At 40.9% G+C, this 26,857-nt stretch overlaps 3 protein-coding genes across 6 annotated transcripts; 2 read left to right on the plus strand and 1 right to left on the minus strand.

Moving 5' to 3' along the window:
• The first annotated feature begins 7,594 nt into the window (after positions 1–7,594).
• On the plus strand, positions 7,595–11,866 carry fgf8b (fibroblast growth factor 8b). Of its 2 annotated transcripts, none has more exons than XM_075463666.1 (5): positions 7,595–8,295; positions 8,405–8,441; positions 9,105–9,237; positions 10,649–10,755; positions 11,023–11,866. In XM_075463666.1, exons 1-5 carry the CDS (start codon positions 8,237–8,239, stop codon positions 11,317–11,319), a joined length of 633 nt encoding a protein of 210 aa, XP_075319781.1. In that variant the 5' UTR covers positions 7,595–8,236; the 3' UTR covers positions 11,320–11,866. The 2 variants fall into 2 exon arrangements, with proteins under 2 accessions (XP_075319781.1, XP_075319780.1); XM_075463665.1 differs by having other exon boundaries at positions 7,596–8,295; positions 9,057–9,237.
• A 1,142-nt stretch (positions 11,867–13,008) lies between these two features.
• dpcd (deleted in primary ciliary dyskinesia homolog (mouse)) lies at positions 13,009–18,670 on the minus strand. 2 transcript variants are annotated; one of them, XM_075463667.1, is made up of 8 exons: positions 18,556–18,670; positions 18,117–18,218; positions 16,658–16,777; positions 15,256–15,336; positions 15,025–15,149; positions 14,795–14,928; positions 14,542–14,644; positions 13,009–14,100 (listed from the first exon to the last, which is right to left on the minus strand). In XM_075463667.1, the coding sequence occupies exons 3-8, from the start codon at positions 16,719–16,721 to the stop codon at positions 13,996–13,998; spliced, it is 612 nt and encodes a 203-aa protein (XP_075319782.1). In that variant the 5' UTR covers positions 16,722–16,777; positions 18,117–18,218; positions 18,556–18,670; the 3' UTR covers positions 13,009–13,995. The 2 variants fall into 2 exon arrangements, with proteins under 2 accessions (XP_075319782.1, XP_075319783.1); XM_075463668.1 differs by lacking the exons at positions 16,658–16,777; positions 18,117–18,218.
• Positions 16,941–22,802, plus strand: poll (polymerase (DNA directed), lambda). 2 transcript variants are annotated; one of them, XM_075463662.1, is made up of 9 exons: positions 16,941–16,993; positions 18,201–18,344; positions 18,527–18,824; positions 18,985–19,099; positions 19,227–19,565; positions 19,669–19,842; positions 21,246–21,374; positions 22,084–22,252; positions 22,330–22,802. In XM_075463662.1, the coding sequence occupies exons 2-9, from the start codon at positions 18,230–18,232 to the stop codon at positions 22,689–22,691; spliced, it is 1,701 nt and encodes a 566-aa protein (XP_075319777.1). In that variant the 5' UTR covers positions 16,941–16,993; positions 18,201–18,229; the 3' UTR covers positions 22,692–22,802. The 2 variants fall into 2 exon arrangements, with proteins under 2 accessions (XP_075319777.1, XP_075319778.1); XM_075463663.1 differs by lacking the exon at positions 16,941–16,993 and having other exon boundaries at positions 18,182–18,344.
• The last annotated feature ends 4,055 nt before the right edge of the window (positions 22,803–26,857 follow it).

Below are 26,857 nucleotides of genomic sequence, written 5' to 3' on the forward strand. Positions count from 1 at the left end.
CCAGTTAAAAAGTCATTCAAGCCCTCCACTCAAACATGAGTAAGTACTTCAAATGTAATTCGATGGCTGGATTTTCCAAATTTTCTCACTGCAACAATTTTCTCAGGCTCCGGCAAAGTGACAGCACACATGCACAGTCACCCACACACACATTTAGCAAATCATCAGTGTGTGATTGAGCCGCTCCGAGTGATGTTAGATATACATCCCTTCCCCTCCCCTCTGCCACCCCACCAAACCCTCTTACTTAATTTTAATGGCACAGTACAGAACAATTACTGTCTCTTACATGCTGTCGTTCCATTACTGAAAATTCATCAAAACGACGACGATAAAACATAAAACACACCCTTGAGGAAACAAAACAGATTTAAACCCAGGAAAGAGTTTTCTGAGGCTTCAAATTATTCATGGCTTGTTTTCATCAGATAGGCAGCATCTTTTTTTAACTGATACTAAAAGAAAATATGTGGCAGTGCAAGTAAAAGGAAAGATATACTGAATACTGATTATAATGACTTTGATAGTACGTATTGTATTGATTAAGAACTGTTGAAAACTTTTATGAAGTTAATAAACACCTGCAGCAATGATTGTTAGTCATTGATAGATATTTTAAATCATAAAGTCTTCTGTTACAATTTTTAATTTCAATAGATAATAGATCGCATGGTTTCTGCACAAGCTTTAAGAGATCCAGTTAAAAACTGTGAGATTTGACATTTTTGTTTCATGTAATTATCTTTGTGATGTGCAAAGATATTTTACCATGAGGATCCCAAGAGCTTGAATAAGGGCAACTGGACGTCTTCTTGGATCTTGAAGACGTTTCATCTCTCATCTGAAAGGCTTTTTAAGTTCTAAACAAGATAGTGGGGAGTATGTGCTTATTGCAGAGAGGGTCATTACAGTCGTTACCTAATGGAAGCATGTAAAGTGAGAAGAATCTGTCCAAGCTCAGAACCGTACAGAAACTCCATGACTTACATTGGTGAGCAAGGAAGATTCTTCATTTACAAGAAGAAACTGGAATCTGTTGAATAAGTATGACTTAAACCAGCCTAATGCAGTTCCTTTAATCCCAATAACACGTTGAAGTCTCTGTAATAAGAAAGTCCGCTATCAGAGGCGAAGAGGAGATCATTGGTAACTTTCACCAGTGCTGAAACTTATCAAACTGATTATTTCTGTGTAAATGATCACAAAGTTGAGCTGCAACTATTTTTTCTAAGAACTTTAAACATAAATGGGAGGTTGTACATAGGCAACAGCCTTAAAACTCTGTGGTACATGGCCTGCCAATAAAGACAGATTGATCAATTAAAAGTGTTGATTAAGGGGAAAACCTCCTTGAACAGTCTGGTTGGGATTGGATCTGAAATACAAGTTGATGGTTTAGAAGAAACTATTGTTGTTGTCAGCTCAGAGAGATGAACTGAATAAAAACAGTCTAAATACAAATCAGGTTCTAAAGACACTTAGACTACCGAAGCTGCTGTACTTGATGATGCATTAGTGATAATAGCCTAAGAGGCTAATTTTTTCTCTAACCTCATAACATTGTGGTGCCATGTCAGGAAGATGCATTATGCTGAAAAGCTGAATTTTAAACAAAACAATAAAGCCTAACCATGTAGTTTTAATGTTCAGTCACTTAAGCAAACCAAAGAGCCAGTGAGAACTAAACCGAAAAAACTATAGTTTCACAGGGTACTTGACCAAAAATGCAGATTCCCAGGCAAAAATGAGTGAAAACACAGAAGTTAAATCCAGGTCACCAGGATGAAGGTCTATCACATCCATTAACCCTCAATCTCACCGATTCACATTGTATTTCTGGTTAATGAGGTGCGTGCACAGTTTCCAGAAAAAAATGAAAAGATAACTTTTTACTTTGATGTACTAATTGTTTATCAAGAGTCTTAAATTTAACATATCCATCAGTTAAAATAGAATTTCATATTTAATAAGGGGTTTCCTATAAGTATACAGATTTGAATGGTCAAAAAAAGGTCCATAATGAATTGAACAGCAAAGAGGAGAAAAACAAGAGCAAGCATGTCCAACAATCTGGCAGCTGTTGTTATATTTTAGAAAGGATTTAGAATACATTAGTTAATAAACATTTAACATGAACAAAGTAATTAATTACAACTTTATTATAAAATGTATCTCAAGTGTCCTATCCATTATCAGTTGTCACGACCAGTTGATTATTTTTAATGTGGATTTAACATCAGTAAATAATTCAACTGTTTTAATTCCATCAGGACAACACAAGTCTTTAGTCCTCCATGACCTCCAGCGGAGAGAACAAATTGTAACTTTGGGAGGATGTGAGCCAACACACTCTCGAGCCAGTTCAAGGTAAATTGCTGGCGACGTGATGTGGTTCCATCCAGGCACATTTTGTGGTTCGCGTTGTCGCAACAAAGCAGCAGTGCATAATTACAACAGGTGGTTGGAGTGTTTTTCTTCTAAAAAGCCGCTGAGGTTTGGGCAGTGAGTGACAATGCTAGCAGATGACACCGGGTGGATCACAACATCACACATTTTCTTTCCACCCAAACACACTCCAATATACTCTCTGGCTCTGTTTTTCTCTCTTCTTCTATGGTGTCTACCTTTCCATTGGCTCTGCCTTATGCAAGAGTGTGTATTTTTGTGTCTTGCGTTAGCAAGGGGGAATAATACCTCTCCCTGAACAGTAGCCTGCTCTTGGGCCTTTTCAGACATTCAGTCACTCCTCTAAGAATAACCAAGATGCGTCTTTGCCAAAAGGTTCCTCTCTTTGCTGCTCCTTTTTCACGCTGTCCAATGATTGCTATATTGTTGCTAACTCTCTGATACCAAGAATTTGTAATAGCAAACTGTCATCCAAATGAGAAAAACAGCATTGGGAGACTAACAGAAAAGGAAAAGAGTGGGGATCTGGGGGCAAAACTTGGACCTGTGTCAACTCTTCTCAAAATCATTAAGAGGCCAGAAAAGCGGCTCACCAGAGAATCACAGGAGTGAGGCAGCCAACAGTTAGGTATGCAACCAAGTAGAAAATAAAAAATGATTGCTTTTGATCAAGTTTAAGAAGGAACCTTTCATGATCAGTCTGCATATTTTTTTTGCCAAACCTGTCTGACAGGTCACTTTAACCAAATGTCATTTATGTTTTCAGAGACGGAAGTGTTTCTAAATTATGAGTGGCTGCTGCAGACTGCTGTGAAGCGTGAGAGATGTATGGAGCGTGCAGCCCTGGACTAAATGTACCCCGTCCGGTTTTAAAGCAATGTGTTAATGTGGGGCAGATCCTGCCTGTTGCAGCTCAATGTCGAACAACAAAAACTCACAAAGCCACGGGAGGTGAAACAAGATGAAAACTGATGACATTCACACAGAGGATTTAGTCGTACTTTTGAGACTCTGTCCATACAGAGTTTCCATGTTACAATGCCACACAACCTGTTCCACCAAGATGCTTCCATGCCTCAGTGCAAAGCAAATGCCCAAGCACAGAAAATTAGACCTACATATCTTAATCCACTGCGACTTGTGGTCACCAGAACATTTCACCCCTGAGCACCCATTACGCCCATAACCATCAGAGCCAAGTAAGGTGAAAAAGTGAGTGCATGCACGTATAGCCACAGTGTACATGCCAGTTGTGACATACCTATCAGCCAAGTGCATACATACCAAACAAAGCACACAAATATAGGCAAGGCAAGGCAATTTTATTTATAGAGCACAATTCGTACAAAAGGTATTTCAAAGTGCTTTACAGCTAATATAGAAGCGACTTAATATGGCTCCTTCCCATATGAAAAGAAATGTAGAATTAGGGATGGTGTAGTTGTTAGACATATTGGGAAATAAAGTTCTCATTGCCCACAAGCAGGTTATGTCTATTTTCAGAATTATTCAAAAAGTCATAAACCGATTTACGGCATTTTTTTTTTTACCAGAGGTAGTGCATAACCCAGCATACAAGTGATTTTGCTTGTTGGTGTCAATCTGAATCTGGATCCAGAACTTTCTTTGTCAGTTTTGACAGCGACAAGAAACAGTGAGATGAGAAGATTCTGATCTTATGTCTGTTCCTGAAATATGAGGCGAAAGCCAGTATCCAGTTCCCAGATCCAGATTCCAGACCTGACCCTTTTCACACTGTTCTAAAAACCTGCAACTACTGGCCAACATCTGGCTTTTGGGTGTAGTGGGAATGTGCCTAATCGGCATTCAGTCCTGCATCAAATGGCCCTGTAGTAGTTGCAGGTATTTATCGTCTCCAGCTCAGATCAGCTTTGACGGGAACACAACTCCCGGGTGCACAGCAGTGAGAACAGCTCTCTTTTTCTTTTATTAGCGCTCATTTAATGACTGTAAAGTCTCACACGGAGGCTCTGAAACTGACACCAACAACTTATGAACAAAAAGAGACGACACCGACCAGTTTTATCTGTCTGTAAGAAAGGTAGCGCCCCATTATTTGTCTTGCTGTGTGGGCCTGACATTAAAGGTCTGGTCAAAAATAAGAAACTCACCTAATTACTTCAGACTTATCAGAAACGAATGTCCACCACAACCTGTAAGATACAGTGTAATGCCAAACCTTCTCGTTGTCGTAGTTACAGGCTTGTCCCCTGAGAGGTGGTGGTACTGGACTGGATCTGAATACTCTTTATCCCTCAGAGCTCTGAGGGGAACACTGCACCACGAGCAATGAGACAGGATTAAATCAGCACAGTTTAGGCTTAAGCTTTGGTTTAAAACCAGTAAGAGCAAAACACCTCGCCTGGCTGTCTTATTCTTATAATAAATACTTTGATACCTCCAAAGCTCACTAGCAAAATAAGAAGTGTAAAGATACTTATTACCGCATTTATTAAAGGTAATGCAGACTCTTGGAAGGTAACAGGTAACTCCATCAATATGAGCTTTCAAGTTCACTTATATTGGCTTATGTTATATTCAAAGCACAGAGAACAGTCAGTTTTCTCACCACATATATGATGCACACTTCTCAGAATGTCAAACCTTTTCCTTAAGAATATAGCAGGCTGGCGTATTTACACAGGCTGCTCTCCTTAACAAAATTTAGACACATTTTTCTGTCTTATTGCAAGGAAACTGTTGCTGGACCTATTTATTCACTTCACAGGTGACTGCCATTAAAACTATTTCAAATGAATGAGAAATACAGAAACCTTTGTCCTCAAAATAACTGAAGCCAAATGGGGATCTTTTTTCACATCATTCAAATAAAGAACAGCTATTTTTGTGTAATCCTTTTTTTTCTCCGAGTTGTTCAAATTCCCAGCTTTTATTTTGGACGTGGTTGTCAAATACCACTGAAACAGTGGGAGGCTTCCTTAACGTCACTGAACTTCTATAATTTTCTGGTCATGGCTTACCAAAGAACATGAAAAGAGATTTACGGGTACGGAGTTTTATCTTAGGGAGAGTATGAGACACGTCGTGGTGAAATAGTCCCCGCGGTCTGTTCGGGATGTTGACAATGTTAATAGATATCAACATTTCAAGGAATGAGATTGGTCCAAAGCATCTTCTGAATGAGTAAAAAATTACACTTTTTGTGGAGGGTACCAACTCATAACATGATTATTTTATGTATAACCAGCACTGTTAATATCAAATCATATGATTTAATGCTCAGTAAAGAAAATGATACATTAAACAATTTCTTTAGCATAATGTGCATCTTCTTCCAACAATAGAACAGAGACTTAAGTTCAAGTTCTGTACAGTCAAACTGCTCGAGTGGGTTTTAGATGTACAGAGACACTCCACCTTTTTCACTTTACTCAAACTTTCTTTAAAAGAAACAAAAACAGGAACTAATGCGGATTCAGACATTAAACAATGATGAATCATTGTGTGGTCTTTATAAAACCCAATTCAATCATCATACATGTGGATTTCATATTAGGATGTTCAATTGTTGGTATGGTTGGGTCTAAATATGAAAGAACAAAGTGCTGAACTGTTCCAGGTGGCAAAATCACTTGTTGCAATGTCCCGCTGGAACTAATAAGGCAGTCCATTTTCACCCTCTAAGTCCCCTACATTGGCTGAAATGACTGATTTACAACTCTGACATTGACCAAACTCACATAATTATATATGTGTTGTATTTAACTCCAGTACAGCTGCTCTGTGGGAAGGCTGCAACAGTTTCCCATCCTGTATGCACGGAGAATGTGGGCCTGCATTTAGATCAGTCTCACAGGTAAGAGTCCTGGTCCAGAAATCTGGTCTGGCTCATTAGGACATTAATCAGATTTGAGGCTTGGATTCTGTAAACCTATACTGTTAACAATTCTGTTCTGATTTAAAGAGTGTGTATCAAGGCACTGACACTGCCAAAAAAATATTTGAACTCGTGTTATCGCGGGGGCTCAGATACTCAGAGGAGATTTGGGAGGCAGCAGCAGATACTTTAACGCCATTTTGTATGTTATGTTGGTCATTTTTTAGTTGGGGGTGACTGTTTCATTTTTACACGCAGGAGCAGTGAAGGGAGGAGAGAGTGATTCGAATGTGACATTTGTCTCATCACATGTTAAGGTGATTCACTCTAAGTTGGAAGATGGCTTCACATTTCAAATCTGGCATGAATTAGCCCTCACATGTTGTTTTTCCTGTTTCATCTCCATGTTGTTATCTGATGTAAAAGATAAAGTTTTATCAATCTGAGGCTGTAATCAGGCTTCTACACCCAAAGTTAGATAAATGAAATATAAACGACCTCAGTTAAATTTGGTAAAAAAGTTTTCTCTCGACAGACGGTTGTTAAAGTATTACAATCATCAGGCAAACATGCAATCAGGCTTCTTCGCTTGAAGGAAACCCTGCACCTTTGTCACACAGAATAATTACAATAGAACTGTTGTAAAGGTATAAAACCAGGCCAAGAACACACTTTATGAAATCAAACTAAGACTAAGAAAAGTTATGAGGGACTGATTGGGAGCGAGAGAGCGTTTGTATCCATGGCAGAGGCTTTAGATGTTATGTGAAAACCATTGTGTGTCATGCGTTCACATGGAATACATATTACTTACATATGTAGGATGAAAAAGCACATCTAGGTCTATCCTGAGGGACCACCAAACAACCTCTAACCTGCAGTCAGGGAATAACTTAATGTAACTGTAGATTTTCTTAAGTACATGCCAGGGAATTTTTCCATGTGGACATTTCAGCTTATAGAAAACAAAGTGTTCAGTTATTTTGTATGACTGTACAGGAACATTGTGACATGAATGAGATAAATGTCGGCCAATGGCTGTGAATAAATTCTGGCTTTTAGTTGCAGATATTTGATTTCCTTTGTTGCTCCAACCTATCTAAGAAAACCCAAATAGAATGATGTCTTCATGTCAGACTGTAGTTTATATTTAATCTTTCATCTCATTTGGTGTTAAATTCGACATCCACGCTGATGACTGTGATGGTTATGCATTTACAAGAAAACAGTTGCAGGCTAAGCATCTCAACAAGTATTCAGTTTCATCTTGGCTCCAGCCTGAACGCTCCGCCTGCTCTCGACGAGGATATTGACTTTCCCGCAAGTTAAAGTATTTAAATGTAGAGGGAGACAGATGCTGTAAGTGGACTGGAGGCAACCGCAAGAAATACACGTGTGGGTGGAAGGTTGACGCTGGAACTTTACTATCTGCGCGTATAGAGACAGCTGTCGCAACATTACTCTAACTGTATAATCAAACAGAGTCGGGGCGTTACTTTTTATATTCATTCATCATCGTTTATCAAACCATTTCACTTTTTATTTTGCTTATCTTAGTTTAGGAAATCCGCATCTCGCTAATGATGCGTAAAGATCCGTGCGTAAAACATCCTCAGCACTACTCTGTCAGAGCAAGTCAAGAGGGAACCCTTTCTACTTTAAAGCGGCATTGCTGAATAACTGACTGTCACAAAGAAGATTTGATGGAGGTGGTTTGGTGACAGCGACACTCTCTGCGGACTTTAAATTTGGATTAGCACCGCAACGCCTTTAAATCTTCCGAACTTTTCATCCCATCAGTAGAGTGGAGAGCAGGACCCGTACCTGCATCGGGACTGACAGTTTTGGATCTCTTAATTGTCATGGCTATTACTCTCCATGTGTAACGAGGGGGGATAAAACTAAGCTGAAATACCCATCAGGAGGAACTTTATTTCCGAGGGATTCCATCACCGAATCAGTGGAGTATTCATGAAGCAATATTTGAACTATTACAAGATGAGGCTGAGAACATCGAGGTTAGGTTATCTGTAAGTAAAGAACTGCAAACACAATATCTGTGTAACTATTTACTATTTACTATTATTTGAGCAACGTATTAGCGTGTATAATTAATTTCGTTGTTATTTTTTGCCGCAGGTTACTTCAGTTCACGGCGCTTTGCTTTTACGCACAGGTAACTCACATTTTCTATTCAATAAAAAAAATTAAACATTTAGCCTACAAAGTTCTAAAGGCTAATCCATTTGAGCCGAATTTAAAAGACACCCTGGCACTATGTTTGCAGTCCAATGTCTGTACTTCTCCAATAGGCTGCAATAACAATGAAAACATTTTATTATGAGTGCTATGGCAATTGGCAACAATTCAAACATCTTGAGAAATGTTAAGCTCCAGCCTAAAAGGTAATTGTTAAAACACATGTGGCTGGAGAACGGCTGAAATGAGGAGGGGGAAAAGAAAAAAAATCAGAAGTCATGACGGGGTGAAAGATCATCGGTGGTAAAAACAACCTATCAGAGTGAAATGTCATCCACGAGGGTCACTGAAAGCATCTCCAAAACAGGCCACCATAAATCAGAGAAAAGCAGGGTGGTTTATTTAGCTAAAAATGATGAAAGTCACCACGATCTGATGGCCGGGGCCTTAGCTGTTTGATTGGAGCTTCAGTCTCCTGATGTTTGACGTGTTTTTTTTTTTTTAAGTCAAGAAAAACTTCGCAGCATTTAAAAAGTAATGTCATGTTGCGTGAAATGTTTTTTTTTTTTTTTTTTTTTTAATTATCCGGCAGAACTCGGTGCAATCTCCTCCTAATTTCAAGCACCATGTCACTGAGCAGAGCCGGCTGTCGGACCGGATGAGCCGCAGACTGACCCGAACCTACCAGCTGTACAGCCGAACCAGCGGGAAACACGTCCAGGTCCTGGCCAACAAGAGGGTCAACGCCAACGGCGACGACGGGGCGGTGCACGGTAGGTTTCAACCGACCCATGAATTTAAAGTGTGTTTGAATGACCAAAAAAAAAAAGGGGATAATTTGTGGTTCATTTATCATTAAAAAGCAAAATATCGCGAGGGTACGTTCTGTAATTTCCATCTTTTTCTCTTCCATCATTCTGAAGAAAATCCTAAACGTTCTTTTATGCGTTAAGTTTTAAAAGTTTTATTCATACTTATGTTACAAATAGACTGTTGAACTGACCCCACACATGTTAATCCGTTCAACGGAAACCTTTTTATTGTCCGAGATGATGAAGACACTTAACTCATAATAGCTTGATCAAAGTTTTGGACAGTTTGTCTACGGTTCCTTTCACTTCAGCGTTTTCAGTGAAACAATAAAATGCTAAACAAATTCACATTACAGACATGGGAATTGTGTAAATTCATTGAAGCAGGATACATCATGTTGTTTTTTTGGAAGGATGTTGAAAGATGCTTGAGACAGGAGAAACAGTAGTTGTAAACATTGTTAACAGCACCGGTGCCGTCTTCGTGGCCTTCTGCAGATTATTTCTTTGGTGTCTTGGTGGTCTTAAATCTTCGACACCTGTTAGGATGAACTTCGGTGGGGAATTCTTTCTTCACTTCAAGCAAGGAAAAACTGCCTGACACTTAAAGGGAGCATAATTACTGTCTCTAAAGGATTTTTTTGGTGCCTCCAGCCATCTTTCCACCACCATCCATCCACCTCTCAGTGCCTGCTGCCTGCCTCTTGGAGCCTGACTTTATGAGGAATTTTCATTGCTTTACAACTCAATGTATGACTCAATTTATAAGGCGCGGTGAAGTCAGCATCTTCACTTTATACCTTTTCCTCTCCATGCCTCTTCTGGGCTCACTTTTGTCTTTTAAATCTGCCTAGACTTACATTCACAGAGAGAGTCAGCCATGCACACTCTGGCTACACATCTTAAGTGGGTGTCACTCTTGTAACTGGCCCAAATCTGACCATTGCTCTGTGCTTGTGGCTGTGTCTCTGACCGCAGTATTCTCACTCTCCTTTATCCCCAGTCTGAGCTGCATCACAGCACAGCATTTAACAGGCATTCAACAACAATCACTCCGTACAAAATCACTATCATTTGATGCTATTTTGGACGGACTGCAGTCTTTGTTAAAAGTGGCTGCCGAATCACAGGGGTTCAGAGGGAATTCATGTCCCTCTCATGATGCTGGTTGACCGGTCGGGATCATTTTAAGTCACATAAAGCTATGTAATCGTGACATGATCTGGTTCATTACAATCCATGCCATACATGAAGAGTACATTCAGGGGAAAGAAGTGCAGAGCTCATTTACATCAGTTTAGCATCATGATCTGCCTGGATCGTGTCAGACTTGTGTCATCACGTTATTTGTCATTTGTTTTTGTCTGTGCAGCTAAACTGGAAGTGGAGACGGACTCTTTTGGAAGTCGTGTTCGTATTAAAGGGGTGAAGACAGGATACTACATATGCATGAACAAGAGGGGGAAGCTGATCGGCAAGGTAATCTGGAATTCATACATTTGTGGCTGCATAAAATTGCAGCAACATCTTGAAGTTTTTCTGTTTCTTGGAATTGTTATTCCAGATTTGGAGCTCATGGTAACACATTGTTGAGACATATTCAAAGCCAGAACAAATTGGAGATTTGTCTGAGCAGCCATCCTAAGGTTTCAAAGAGTATTTGATTGTTTGGAAATGAAAATGATATTTCCGCTTCCTGGAGACTGTCCAAAACATCTCAACTTCTCCCTGCTTTTTCTTTCCCAGCGGAAAGGACGAGGCAAAGACTGCATCTTCACAGAGATTGTTCTGGAAAACAACTACACGGCGCTCCAGAACGCCAAGTACGAGGGCTGGTACATGGCTTTCACACGCAAAGGACGCCCCAGGAAGGCCTCCAAGACCAAGCAGCACCAGAGGGAGGCCCACTTCATGAAGCGTCTACCTAGGGGGCACTTGCTAAGTGAGAGGAGACCGTTTGATGTCCTTCCTCTCCCTGTCCCCATGCAGCCTTTCAGCAAGCGGACTAAACATTCCCATCACCAGCGCTCAGGGGGACGCTGAGGACTGAAACCGCTGAGGGAGAACCGCAGATGAACCAGCACAGAGGAACAACTTCAGGAGGAAGTATGTGCTTGGAAGGAAATTTACTTGTACACTTAAGTGCCCGTACACTTTTTGCCTCATTTGTGGACTTATTATGTAATTCTTGGTACTGGATTGTATGTAAACTATCTAATCTGCTAGTTATTTCCAGTTCAGACAGACTGTAGGAAGGACTTTCTTGTTATTAAATCAGGGCATTTTAAATACTGGAGAGCTCAACAATTATGTCATGATTGAAAACCTTTGGTTAGAAGTTAGCCCGCTTAGCAACAAAGAATGTTTGAAAGAGAAATAAGTACAATGAAGCTTGACGTGGCAGCTATCTGTGGTTACAGCAACTTGAGTCTCACTTCACATGCTATCTTGCCTTCCGAAGGGCCATTTTGGAGAATATGTAACCTGTTTTTTCTACATGTATGAATATATTTTTACTGTAAAAATGTAAATTACATCAAATGATGGAAATATTTATTGTAGAGTGTCTATTAAAACCACTAAAGAATCAGTTCTCAAGCTCTTTGGCTTCTCTCTTGTGTGGTTGTTTTGGAATGGAAGGCTAGCATGCAAAGTCGGTAGCCCCCAAAAATGTTTTTCTTTTTCCTTCTTCTTCTTCAAGCCGAAGACCCAGATAACTGAGGGGCAATATCTGTGACAGGCTTCAGAATTCAATGTGCTCAGCAAGTGAGACTTGGGCCTGAATGGCCCGAGCTATGCATTAAAAGCGATGAGGTCAGCCCACCATTTTGGCCCAAACAAAGGTTACCACCATGTAGTTGCATTTCTCACGATCGCACACCGTAACCCTCTGATCAAATGGGCCCTTTGTGGAACCTCATATAAAAGGGCATGTTATACAATAGTGGGTTCGAATAATAACACGAGGAGGGGTCAGTTATCAAAAAGAAGCCAGTCACACAGGGAGGGGTGAGGGGTTTGGAGGGGATGGGTGGGGGTTTTGCGGAGAGGGAGCTGAGGGGCTGCAGAAAAAGCATCAGGGCCTGTGTGGCAAAATGTGGCATCAACTGAAAGAGGGGGAATGGCTGGGAAGAGGCATTCGGGAATGAAAGGGAGCCAGAAAAGAAACTCTCTTCCCAGAAGCAGTTGAGCATGACCATCAGAGGCCAAATGACAGGGGAGGAGGAAGACCCTGAACAGAGCGGCTCGGCTGCTCTCACCAAGCATGAGCTGGATGTTCAATTTGTTAGTTGGTGTTTGCTGCTGCAGGGATATATATATATATAGCGACAGCAGCTCGAGCTCACAAGACCGTTGATAATGAGAGAAAATAGCCAACTTTTAGACATGATTGCAAAACTCTTATATTCAGTGTGTCTCCTCTACAGCAGAGTTTAGAAAACAAGCAGAATCAACACTGAAGCTCTTAAAAGCCAAACTGCAATCTTTTTGTCATTTTTCAGTTTGAAAATAAAAAAATAAATTCTGTCAAGTCCCCCCCCCCCCCTCCTCCTCCTCCCTCCCTTAGAAAATCCTACAAAACAATGGGACTGATGGGCTTCAAATGTTTTCTTGTACCCTGTCCTTTCCATCTGGAATAAGACAAAGCACAATAGTGAGAGACCTGTGGTTTTGTCTCTGCTTTTTGCACTTGCTCTCTGGGTTTGGACAAGTGGTGAAAAATGCAAGGAATCACAAGGCTGGAACAATCTATATTTAAATGCCATTGTCTCATTTAAACAGCACCACTCTTTTTTTTTTTTTATCCAGTGTTTAAATATCTCGAACTGAACAGAGCGTTTCCTTTAATTGAATGTGGTCAGAAAGTAGACAAATATCCCACTTAAAAACTTTTTCTCTTGTACTTCATACAGTGTATACATAAAGATGTACTCAAGCCAAAGATATCAAATGCTGACTTCATATTTCTGCCTGTGAGGTGACAATGTCAGAGCAAATCAAAATAAAACAGTGGAAAAGTGACATTCAACTTTAAGGCTGCCTCTATTTCTTCGGAGTCTGCAGCATTTCAGCTGGCGGCCACTTAGTCCGAGTGACCCTTTGTCGAAAGGGGAAATGGTAAAACTAGCTTCAGAGATGGCTTTCAGGGTGGCCGACTGCATGCAAGGAACATAAGGGTATTCATTTAACACAAATGGGATGTCTTCGTAACTGTGACCTCGGAACGAACAGGGATGAAGCATTGTGTGTTTTGAGTGTTTTACAAGGACATCGGTGAAAGGAAAGAGGTAGGGTATGTGGACCCCTCCCACCCCCAAAAAAGAAAGAGAAAAGAAAAATAGCTCCATTGTAGGTATGGTGATAAGAAGCAAAAACAAATACAGTTCCGATGCAATTAAATATTCGCCTTCTGCCAGAGAAATATTTGGGGGCGAAATAGGAGATCCTACAAAGTTTGTTAATCTCGTTACGAGATCAAAGATGCATGTGACATATTGTATTAACAATGTCTACAGCTAATGGAAATGGCTGGACATGCTTGAACATTAACTACTCCAGAAAACTGATCGTAATAAGAAGCATTAAACCGGTGACAAGGCACTGAGAATCTCAACGAGGGGATCCATTATAGAGAAGTAAACAAGTGCTCACATGCGACTTAAAAAGCTCTGTTTTAAATGCAGCTCAGAATCATTTCTTCGTTCTCACAGTCATAATTCACTGGGTTTTGCAGTCGACATCCCCTTCAGTGTTCCCCTTCATTTTCTTCAGTTCCTTCAGTAGCTCCTGCTCCAGGGTTAAGATGTCTTTGGGTTTCTTGTACTAGATGAGACAGAAGAAAAATCATTCAATTCTTCTTGTGGGTATCCAACACTTTAAAGGCAGCAAAAAATACACAGCAAATTAAACAAAAGGAGAAATAACTAGATATGAAAAACAGTTTGTCTGAAAGACAAAATACTTTGTCCTCACGCTTTGCATAGAATACTTTAAATATGTTTAATCTACATATTACATAAATATGTATACTTTAAAAATTTTATTTAGAGATTTTAGGAGGGTTTCTTTGGATATCAAAAAAACTTTTAACCCTTTTGCTTCATTCATCTTGAACAGACAATGCTATGTAGGTCATTCTATCCAAACATTTGAACAAAGGTCTACGGATCAACCTTTAATTCTTACATGATCATACTAAATGAGTAAGCTAAAAATCATTGGAGGTATTGATTAAATTATCCTTGACTGTTTTGTGAGACTTACGCTGACAATCAATGTGTTGTTGGCATGTGTGAAGCTGAGAGCTGAGTTGTCCAGTGACAGCTGACTTCGATCAAGATCAGGAACACTGAACTTCTTATAATACCTGGGAAGAAATTGGAAGGATGTCAAAGATCCGCCACAAAGCTGCGGCACAGGCAAATGTATTGTAAACAGTGCCATCTATAGGGAGTACACAAGGACTGCATGCAACAAGTATTACAACTGAATGGATGGTCAGACAGTGCCAAATTACTTTTTGTTTGAGGTTTTTATGACGATGCATCTCTCAGACGGCTCTGCAAAAACACTGAAGACATCTATGGGGTAGGGAAGGTTACGAATCCTCCATTGAAAGCTGGTTTTTGAGTCTTTGCGCATGAGCACAGGCTGTGGAATCAAACAAACACAAACAAAATCATTTTTATTTTGTAGACCCAATAATTTGAATGTGATTCAGAGTCAATTTAATAATAAAAAACCCACATTGCAGAAGCTCTCTTTGATCACATCAGAGTCCAACGATACAGCAGGGCTTACAAGTGGCTCCCCAACCTCTACCTGCCAGGAGCCCTGAACTCCGAGTGTGCTTTTATGGCACCACTTTCGTACTGAAATGCACAAAATGTTTAATAAAACATTAACTAATTTCGTGTCTTGAAATGTAGATATTAGTAGCTTTATGTGGCTGAGTGAAACAGGAAATCTGTTGTTTACCAATTAGTTCATCTGTCTTCAAATCATACTCTTCTGCCATTTCTTTTCCATCTGTAAAGAGGTAATGAATCTTCCTTTTCCCTGAGGGTGAACAAATTAATATATGTAATAACTATCAGAACAGTAAGATGTAAAATATGTCTTATTTCAAACTGAATGAAAAACTTTGACAAAGTATTTCAGCACAAAAGCTGTTTTGTTAGTTAAGTACAAGCTAAGCATGGACAAATTTATTATAAAAATCTAATAATAACACACATTCATATTCATAGAAAAAAACCACATGATGTATGAACAAGGAAACTCAAGGAAACCTCTTCACCAGTTTTGTCCATGTACAGATGGAGTGAGTATGCGTTTGTTTAGGATATGTTGTACATCATCTAATACTCACACACTTAGTCGAATTGCAGAAATCTGAAGCCAAAAGACACTTCAATTTGCTTATTGAGAATATTATTGAACAGATGATACAGTGCAAGCCAAATTTTTGTTGCTGAGGGAGTAAGCACTTTTCAAACTGTTTTTAAGAAATTTCCAGTTCTAGAAACACTAGTACAGCTCAACACAACTCATTTATATAACACATTTTCAAACACGAGTGTAACCAAAAGTGCTTTGCAAAGCAAAAGCAACATTTTGACACTCATAAAAACAATTCAAATAGAAATAAAAGCAAGAAGTCAAGATTAAAACAGAAGAGTTAAAAGTATACAAAGGACAAACAAAACAAAGTTATAAAGAAACAAGTCGGTCACAAGCATATCAACGAATTAACAATAGTTACTTTCAAAGGTGTATGCTTTAAGCTTAATTTGAAAAGAAGAGAGGGTGTCTGTGTCCTGCACCCAGGTAGGCAGCTGCGTCCACAGGTGAGGAGCCTGAAAACAAACGGCTCTGCCTCCTATAGTCCTAGAAATTCTTGTAGACCACTGCGACGTGGTCTTATGGGGTGAGAGGGAATAATAGGATTCACCAGATATTTAGAAACTTGGCCAATAAGGGCTTTGTATAAATTAAAAGGATTTTTCCTTTTCTAAACCATTGTTTTATCTTAGACTCTGTGTCTGAAATATGTTTTGAAAAATTTAACTAAAATATCACAATTTGCAGAGCTTCATTTAAGACACCCAGAAACAGTGAATCACATTACACTATTTCATTTAGTTGTATGAGGCAACGGTCTGTTGAAACTATATGTAAACACGTGTAAAAAAAAGTTTGCTTATATATTACAAGATCAGTTGTGCCACCTTGTTGCCTGGTGACACTGGCTAAAAGCTAGCTAACAAGTTGAATTGAGGAAGTTAAAAACTTAACGACGGCAAAACTAAAGCAATTCTGGAGAAATGATGAAAGTAACTATTTTCATTTCAAGCAAAATTATCCTCGTTGCGCTTACCGTCGTGTATCAACGCCGTTTTCTTTGAAGATTTTAAGATATCAATCCAGCTTTGCACAGCCATGTTTCCAGAAAGGGTTCTCTGAAGCTACTTCCGGACTCAGCCGGTAACCACAGCAACTGGGGTCAATATGAAAAAAAAAGAAAATATGAAAGTATTTATTGGTCAAAATTTATCATCAAAACTATCATTTTGAACATAATTCAATATTTACTTTCCGGAAGCTGTGTGGATAATTCTTAAGCAAACTCAACGGATATGTTGACCCGGAAGTGAATATTCGAATTAAATACTGTTGCTCTACGTATGGTTCCAACCGGGGCAGAGCTACCGGGGTAAGAGTTAAATCTTACACTTTAAAGACTTTTCAGCTTTGATTGTTCTGTTATATTAGGAAACGTTGGAGGAATACAAATATAGAGTAAAAATCACAACGGAAACTGTCTAAATACGGATTATCTGCTGTTTCTAACGTTACCTTTTTATTAAAGAAGCTAGCTAACACTGCATAGTTATCAACTAATGTGTTGCCCTTTTTTGAAGCGCTATAAACTGCTTAGTGACTTGGCTTAAAATAGGCACACTGACACTTTTTCTACTTGAATATACAGTACAAAACCTTGAAGTCAACACAGTGCAAATACCTCCTCATGAAATAAAGCAACTGAGTGTAATGTTGCTGCCAATAGAAAAAAATTGTAATATTTGCTAATTAGATAAATTCTTAAATAATGAATGAGTACTGTGGTATCTCTTGTTCTATTATGATACTTAAAAGAAATAAATCAAGGGATCCTTATTTTGAAAATAGACACTAAAAAATAGCCCAACAAGCGAGGTTTTTAGCTCCTATTATATACCTAGTTGGATCAAACCTAAAAGTTTAAAATCTGTATAAGTTAGTTAAAGTTAAGAGAATTTTTAAGGATATCTTATGTGAACTGAGAGGGTTAGTCGAGTTGGCAAAGAGTGATCATGAAATATTTCACCGCAAATTTAAACGCAGTTTTAAAATGGAGAGTATGTTTTAGAAGAGCTTTTGAACATTTTTAGAAGCGTTGTTGCTCTAGTTTGTGGGGCATTTTCCCTCGTATGCAGGTTGTACAGTGTGAATGAGCCACATACTTAAACACTGTTAGAAGTAGAGCTGCACGATATCAGAACAACATGCAGTATCTCGTTCATACCCACGTGATATCACTTGCAATATATAAACAAATACTCAAGTGTAACGAGGGCTGCATTCCACCTCTGCATTTGTGCATGCTGGTTAGTTGTGGAACTTCCTCTAAGTGGAATGTAGCCCTCATTAAAACACCTGTGCTTCTTCTAAGATTTCAAGTCAAAATGTCTGCCATGAAAAAGGTCTTAGCCTACAATTTATAGAAGTCCAAACAATCTTTTCTTATTTTTATTTTGTGTATTTTGAAATGGAAATTATGTAAACTAATTTTTCACCTGGTGCTCCAGATTTGTGGTTGTTTTTCCCGGTTTCATACTGCAGAACCTAAGAAAACTTCCTAATCCCCTTCTGTGCCACAGGCCACGGGCTCCTCCTCTCTGCAAACAAGATGGAGCCTCGTCACGGGATCGTGAAAGCTTTCCCCAAAGTTAAAAGGGCCAAAGCGCTACAGGGAAAGGATGCACCCCCACTAAAGAGGAAACCTGATGAGTGTGATGTCACAGGTTGTTACTTTATTTTCATTTATTATGCATTGAGGTGACCTAAAGTGAAGCAATCGTAAGATAAGTTAGAAAAAATAATGCTAGGAAATGCAAAAGCAATAGATTGAGAGAAACATGGATACATATTAGTCACCAAACTCAATACAATATGATGTATTAGCTGATTTTAACCTCTACCTCAGGAAATACTTTCAGTGGAGTCACGGTTTACCTTCTGCCTGCTGGAATTGGGAATGCCAGATGCCAGATCTTCGAACGACAAATCCAGCAGAATGGAGGACAAACTGAGAATACACTGAGTCCCAGTGTAACTCATGTCGTTGTGGGTGACGGCATGGACAGCAACAGGGCTCTGCGCTTGCTGAAAGTGGATTGTATGCCCTCTGGTGTCCATCTGGTGAAATGCACTTGGTTGAGCTTGTGCATCAGTGAGAAGAAACTGCTGGACGTAGACAGCTACAGTCTTCTTTTATCAAAGAGGTTCGTAATTTATTCGTAATGTTTTAGAATATTAATGTCTTATAGCTTTTGTCACCTCCATTTCTGTCTGATAATGTGAAATTACATCAGCCTGTCAGTTTCGTATTAAACAATCTAGATTATCAGTTTAATTAAATATTTACTTGTGCTCTCCATCAAGGGGCTCAGAAACGAAGCACGAGAACACAAAAGAAGAATTGCCAACTGTCAAACCTGCTGCTAAAACTACCACAGAACCAGTGACTCAAACCAAGCAAGAGGAAACCGTAAACCTGGTAGGTTTCAATGTCACAGCTTTGCTATTTGCTGTTCTAAAGGACTAAAACTATACTCAAAAAAACATGAAAGCAGTCTGTGCGTGTTGGATTGTCATTATGATTTCACTCGACATTGTACATGCAGACAGTTCCAGACAGGAAAGAGGAAATACGAGGAGAAGAAGACGGCGTCTCTCAAAGTGACCTCGAAGCTCTCATCTCTGGCCAGCATCCCAAAGAGGAAGCTCCCAGCTCCAGCATAAACCCCGATCCAGACGCTGCTACTCAGAAACCAGTCTCAGGGAAGTGGGTCTGCGCCCAGTCTTCCCAGTCTAAAAGTAATAACTTCAACAAGCACATCACAGAGAAGCTTGAAGTGCTGGCCAAGGCCTACACACATCAGGGGGACAAGTGGAGGGCACTGGGTTACTCCAAGGCTGTCAACGCACTGAAGAGCTACCATAAGCCTGTTACATCGTACCAGGTGGCCTAATTCAGAAGATAAATGTAATGTCGGGCATGTTATTGGTTAGATATCTTCTGTCATCATATTGGGATAATTTCCAACTTTTTCCCATTGGTTTTAGGAAGCTTGTCAGATCCCAGGAATAGGAAAACGCATGGCTGACAAAATCGAGGAAATCATGGAGAGTGGCCACCTGCGGAAGCTGGATCACATCGGGGAGGCCGTGCCAGTTTTAGAGCTTTTCACCAACATCTGGGGAGCAGGAGCAAAGACCGCTCAACTTTGGTACCAACAGGTGAAAAACCACACAGTCATTATCACCTCAAAATATACGTGAGATGAGAGGAATGTATTCTGGAGTAGAGTGTAACAGATAAATGAGTTTGGCATGATACAAGTTGTGCCAGTATTTCTATTATTATTATACCAAAGATATATTTATACTATCAGCACATGGATTGTTGAAGAGATTACTGACAAATGTAAAACTTCAAGCTCAAAACTTTTGTTGTCGCAACTCTAAAATAAAAGAGATGCTTGTGAAAGAGTTTATGTTGTGTGTTAAGGGGATGTATCTAGTTTTTCAGCAGAAGTCGGCACACCCTCGTCCAGTATCACTAAAATATCAAGTCATTACAAATCTGTGACTTTTGAGTTTAACACTAGAGTATTTGCTCTTATAAAAAAATTCAGAGCTAATAATTTAGATTAGCCTTTTTAAAAAGAAAAAACTTAAAAAAAAAAAAAATTAGGTCACTGCAGAAATAGTCGGTACACTTTTCATTGCTCTGATTCAAAACTCGAATCCCCGCTTTTGTATATCAGACTCAATCCTCCTTTTGGTCGACAGTTGCTCTTTGTCTCTTTGCTGAGGATTGTATTGGTCTTCCCTTCTCTTTAAGACATCCCAAAGGTGTTTATTTGATTCAAGTCCTACGGCATATTTGGCCAAGTCATAAGTGACACGTCTTTCTTCTTTTTACATTGTTGTCATTCTGGAATATTTCCACTCTCTACATCTTGGAAAACAGGAGTCGTCTTAGCCAGGATGTTGGTGTATTCACAGGCATTCATGTTGCCATCTGTGAACGCAATCTTTTTCAGTGCCAGGTTTACGTTTTATATGTGAAGCCAGGATGCAGATAGCCTCAGCCCATAGGTCCAAACCTGAGAGGGTTCTCAAGGGTTTTCTAGTAATTTTCTGAATATGTTCATGCAATTACTATCGGCTGTTCAGAAAAATAACTGTACTCAGTTATGCATCAGAGGGTACATTAACTTTTATAGTGTTGAGTTTCTACTACTGCCAATTGATCTTAAGAGGAACTCGACTTTAACTTAATACAATTGGTAACAAATGGACATTTAAGTAATATTGCACAGAGGTGTACTCACCCTTGTTTTATTCTGTGTTGGTAATTTGCTCAGATCACATGTATTTACCTAAATGAATCATTTTAGGTCGCTGTAAGGAACATTATACCTTGGATCCTAATTAATATGTAGATTTATTATCAAAGGTTTTGTTATTAAAACTTCGTTCAGGGAGTGTTTCATCCTCATTAGATATTTTATTTTTACTGAAAATGCGCTCTTAAACAAATTCACAAATATAACTTATTCCAATTTAAGTTGGTGTCTGAGATGAATGTAAATGTTCTTTGAAAATCTTCCTCAAACATGTGATGTTTCTATCAGGGATTTCGCACTTTGGAGGACATCGGCACAAAAGCCCACCTGAACAACACTCAGAAAATAGGACTGAAGCACTACGATGACTTTTTAGACCGAATGCCCAGAGAGGAAGCAACAGCTATCGAGAAAGTGGTAATGAATCTTCATTTGTGACACCACGAGCTTGTATTTTTCCGTGATGCTGACTGAAATATCTTTGCTCCTTTCATCACTTCAACATGTTTAGCCAAGTTTGCAAAGAATTTAGATGATTCCCCCACGAACAATCAGCAATTTGGAAACTGAGGCCTGAAATAGGAAACAATTTGAGTCAGCTTTCCTTGACAGCATGATGATGGTGAAAACAGACTTGACTCTCAGAGCGGAGCATCTCAACGGGGAAAAGTAAATCCTCAAACATGCTGCGTCTTAAGTTAGCCAGATACCTGTTCACTCCAAAGTGAAGTATGTAAGTTGTTCTCATTTTGAAAATGTCCGTTTTTTTTTTTTCTTTTTTCCTCTAAAACCGCCAGATGGAGATTGCACATGATATGATGACAAAAGCACGTGTGATTCCCTCAGGCATGTCAAAATAATATGTTTAGCAAGCATACCTCCCGGTATTTGTCTGGAAACAGTTAAAAGCTAAGTTGTTTACTAGAGTAAAAGGAAGAGAAAACGTAGAAATTGTGCTTTTAACTGTGTTTTTATGGGGTGGGATGTTTTTGCGCTGAAAAAGATTATGTTTCAGTGTATTATTGGCCTTGATTGATGAGTAAAGGGGATCAAACTGAATTACTATGCATTCCTGTGTATCTTGTGGTTCCATCAGTTTTTATTGGTTTGTTTATTTTTCATACAGGTGAGGGATGCTACACAAACCATCAACCCAGGCCTTGTGGCGATGGCCTGCGGCTCCTACCGTCGGGGAAAAGCTACATGTGGAGATGTTGATGTGCTAATATCTCACCCGGATGGCAAGTCCCACAAGGGAATTTTCAGCAAAGTGCTGCAGATCCTTCATGACAGTGGTAAGGTCCATCGATTTGATTGAGTTTTTTCTTTCGGATAAAGGAGGGAAAAAAAACATCAACTGTTTATTTCCAAGGCTTTTTGACAGATGACCTGGTGAGCCACGAGGAGAACGGAGAGCAGAAGAAGTACATGGGTGTGTGCCGTTTGCCGGGACCCGGCCACCGCCATCGCCGGCTGGACGTCATCGTAGTGCCTTACGAAGAGTTTGCCTGCGCGCTCATGTATTTCACAGGGTCGGCACACTTCAACCGCTCTTTGAGAGCCCTGGCAAAGACGAAGCATATGAGCTTATCCGAACACTCGCTGAACAAAGATGTGGTCCGTCAAGGTAGCGTGAAGGTGCATGGTGGCACCCCACTTCCTACACTGACAGAGAAGGATGTTTTTAGTCTTTTAGGCGTACCGTACAGACTGCCTCGTGAAAGGGACTGGTGATGATTTGATCCCAATGATTTCTGGTTTTAAAGGAAAATAATCATGTTGATGATGGACAGTGATGTAGAATTATACCCATATAACCACATTAAATGAAGTTTTAGTGCTCCACAGATTGAGTAAGAGCTGTGTTTGACTTGAATGCTAACTTAATGTTTTGCGAATTAAAGGGCAAGGGGCTTTACAGAACATGTCATTTTAAGATGTTTACAAAATAACTTAAATTGTCTTTTAGTTTTGATGTATATGTTTGTCTATGGGCTGTTCGGTCTCTGTATGACCGGTGTCAGAGTTTGGTCCTCATTGCCGGCAGTAAGTCGGACATGTTTCCTGTGAGGGTTGGACTCCGTCAGGGCTGCCCTTTGTCACCGATTCTGTTCATAATTTTTATGGACAGAATTTCTAGGCGCAGCCAGGGCGTTGAGGGGGTCCGGTTTGGCGACCTCAGAATCGGGTCTCTGCTTTTTGCGGACGATGTGGTTCTGTTGGCGTCGTCAGGCAGTGACCTCCAGCTCTCACTGGAGCGGTTCACAGCTGAGTGTGAAGCGGCTGGGATGAGAATCAGCACCTCCAAATCTGAGACCATGGTCCTCGGCCGGAAAGGGTGGAATGCTCTCTCCGGGTCGGGAATGAGATCCTTCCCCAAGTGGAGGAGTTCAAGTATCTCAGGGTCTTGTTCACGAGTGAGGGACGAATGGAGCAGGAGATTGACAGGCGGATCGGTGCGGCGTCTGCAGTGATGCGGGCTCTGCACCGGCCTGTCGTGGTGAAGAAGGAGCTGAGCCAGAAGGCGAAGCTCTCCATTTACCGGTCAATCTATGTTTCTATCCTCACCTATGGTCACGAGCTGTGGGTATTGACCGAAAGAACGAGATCGCGAATACAAGCGGCCGAAATGAGTTTCCTCCGCAGGGTGTCTGGGCTCTCCCTTAGAGATAGGGTGAGAAGCTCGGTCATCCGGGAGGGGCTCAGAGTAGAACCGCTGCTCCTCCGCATCGAGAGGAGTCAGATGAGGTGGCTCGGGCATCTGGTTAGGATGCCTCCTGGACGCCTCCCCGGTGAGGTGTTCCGGGCCCGTTCCACTGGGAGGAGGCCCCGGGGAAGACCCAGGACACGTTGGAGAGACTATGTCTCTCGGCTGGCCTGGGAACGCCTCGGGGTCCCCCCAGAAGAGCTGGAGGAAGTGGCCGGGGACAGAGACGTCTGGGTCTCTTTGCTCAAGCTGCTGCCCCCGCGACCCGATCCTCGGACCAGCGGAAGATAATGGATGGATGGATGGACAGTTTGTTGTCATGGTTTGCATTTTAACCATGCAATACGAACATATTCTATGTGTATTTTTTAGCGTAAATGATGTGGATGCAGTTGTGTAATACGCACGATGGAGCAGCTGACTGTCTTGGCCTGTACACCCAAAAGAGATTTTAAATCTCTAAAGTTTGAATAAAAACGGGAAATTCTGCTACCATTATGTCTGAAAAACTGCCTGCAAAAGTTTCAGAGACAGATGTCCTCTAAAACAGCAGGGAAATTTCAAAATCATCTGTGAGGATACCGTTTAGAAATAGATGAGTACATTTTGATACTGGAGGATGTTGGGTGCCTGAAGATTTTTCGTTTAAAGATGGTTACTGATGACAAATGCTCCTGTGTCATTTTTTCCTTCTTTTTTATTTATTTTAAGAAATTCAAGTTTAACTAGCAGGTAAACCACATGACATGCTGTACAGTGTAGAACTTATTTCCCACTATTTTTTACGCTTTTTGAATGAATAAAACAACACTCCCATTGACTCCCGTTGTAAAAACTGGCGGACGACACTTCCGGGTTATGGAGACGCAAATAGTTCCAAACAAGGGACGGAACTCCGTTGATCTCAATTGCTCGTCAAGTACAATTACTGGTAAGTTAATTAAAAAACAGCGTTTTAAACGTTTTTTACATTTGTAAGCATTAGCTATCAGAAGTATACTCTTAGACATTGTTATTTTTACATTTGGTTTGCATGGAATGTCGATGTTGATGTTAAATTTGTAATGGATTTAGGAACCAACTGAAAGCTTGAGGTAACAGAGGCTAACGTGAGGTAATTGACGTGATAATTTCACTATTCGGTGCATAAGCACAAACAACAGTCAGGACACGTCCCCCCACCCTAAAGGCTCGTGTATACTTCGCAGCAGTGTGTCGCAGTGAGCTTGTCGCAGACACGACGCAGTTATTTTTGACTTATGCCTTGAAGCGCTGTCTGCGCTATGTTAATCCCACGCCACAACGCAAGAGGGACAATCACGAACAAGCTAGGATTGTGGGTGTTAACGGTTACGGAGGTCATTCAACAACAATGGCGACTGGACGAATGCGCACTTTGATTGAGATGCAGCTGATCGATCTAGAAATAGAAGAAATATTGCTACTACTGGAGCTGGCAGAGAGGCGAAAGAATCGTCACGGTTAGCGTCAGCCGGTTAGCAAACCGGAAATACGCATAGTGTAGAGCGGATGTAGAGTTGACCAATCAGAGGCCTCCTTTCTCTCCTCCCTGCGGCACTGTCTGCGGTGAGTTACAATTTTGAGGGGGTTCACCAGAGTGTCTGCGTAGTGTCTGCGTTAACTGCGACACACACGCAGACGACCTGGTTTCCGAGTATAAATCAGGCTTAAGGCGGAGGGAGGCTACCCTCTCGTCTACCGGGGTAAACCCCAATGTACAGGCGCACAGCCGGGGGGCATAAGTATGCCCACACCTGCTCTACGCCTCTCACCGCGGGCAACTCCAGAGTGGAAGAGAGTCCAGTGTTTCCCACACATAGACTAATTCGTGGTGGTGCGCCACAGATTAAACACCGGCCGCCACATACTGCGTTTCGTTATTATTTTTTTTAACGCTATTTAAAAAATACTCGTATTCGTTAAGCTGCATTTCATTTCCCTGCTCTACCTCCGTCTCTACCTCCGTCTCTCTGTCCCTCGCGTCTCTCTCGCATAGCCTACACACACACACACAGCCCCTCCCCTCCGTGCTTCCCTGGAAGCGTGGAAGCTTGCTAGTGTAGCGGGTCCCGGCTTGGTCGCCGCTGGCAGATATATAGATAAACCTCAGAAAAGGTTGTTCTCAAACTCGCGTCTTTGGTCATGGTGGAGACGATTTGGGTAACCAAGACGAGGTATGTAGTCACTGTATATTCGTTCAGCTGCAGTTTGTCCCGATTTGTTTTTGGTTGGGTAAGCCTGAGCAAATCTGGTAAAATGGTCGATTACTACCAGAATGTACTCAAAGCCTCCTTTGCTCTTCTCTAGATGTAGGTAGTCGATGCAGACCAGATCGAGAGGGGAAGCAGAGGTCAGGCCCCCCATCGGTGCACGGACATGTGTGGAGGGTTTCTTTTGTTTTATGCAGCTGCATTTTCTGGTGACATAATCTTCGACATATCTCTTCATGTACGGCCAATAGAAACGTTCTCTGGCGAGGTGGAGCACACGTTATGTACCAACATGTCCCATGTTGTCATGGAGGTGTTTTAGGGCAACTGACCGGTACTTGACAGGTAGGACTAACTGTTTTCTTTCTGTCGTCCAGCGGTACAGAACTCCATTCTCCAAATGTAGTTGACTCCACTCATGAAGGAGCTTGCGAGTGAGGCCACCCACTGACCTTCTGACCTCATCAGTGAGAGCTTTATTGGTCTCTTTCAGTTTTATTATTTCCCCTATCCCAGGGTCTTCGCGTTGGGCTTTTGCCAGATCTTCAAGGCTTATTTCAGGCAGAAGTGGATGAGGCTGTGGCATTACATCAACAGAGGAGGCATAAAGTGCAGCTATCCATGCTACATCTTTCTTCTGAGCGGCCCTACCTCCTTCCCAGGTTGCGTGCAGCACGTCCTGAGACAGCTCCTCAGTGCATGTTGCCACATAGTTGTCAATATCGAGTGGGATGCGTGAGAGAGTATCAGCGTCGATATTGTTTTTTCCAGGTCTGTATTTGATGTTGAAGCGGAACTCTGACAATTCTCCAACCCAGCGATGTCCAACTGCGTTAAGTTTTGCGGTGCTCATGACGTAGGTAAGTGGATTATTATCAGTGTAGATGGTAAAATGTGGAGCGTAAAAGAGATAGTCCCTGAACTTCTCACACACTGCTCACTTCAGAGCCAGGAACTCGAGT

This window comes from Odontesthes bonariensis, chromosome 4 (assembly GCF_027942865.1).
Source record: "Odontesthes bonariensis isolate fOdoBon6 chromosome 4, fOdoBon6.hap1, whole genome shotgun sequence".
NCBI classification, from domain to species: domain Eukaryota; kingdom Metazoa; phylum Chordata; class Actinopteri; order Atheriniformes; family Atherinopsidae; genus Odontesthes; species Odontesthes bonariensis.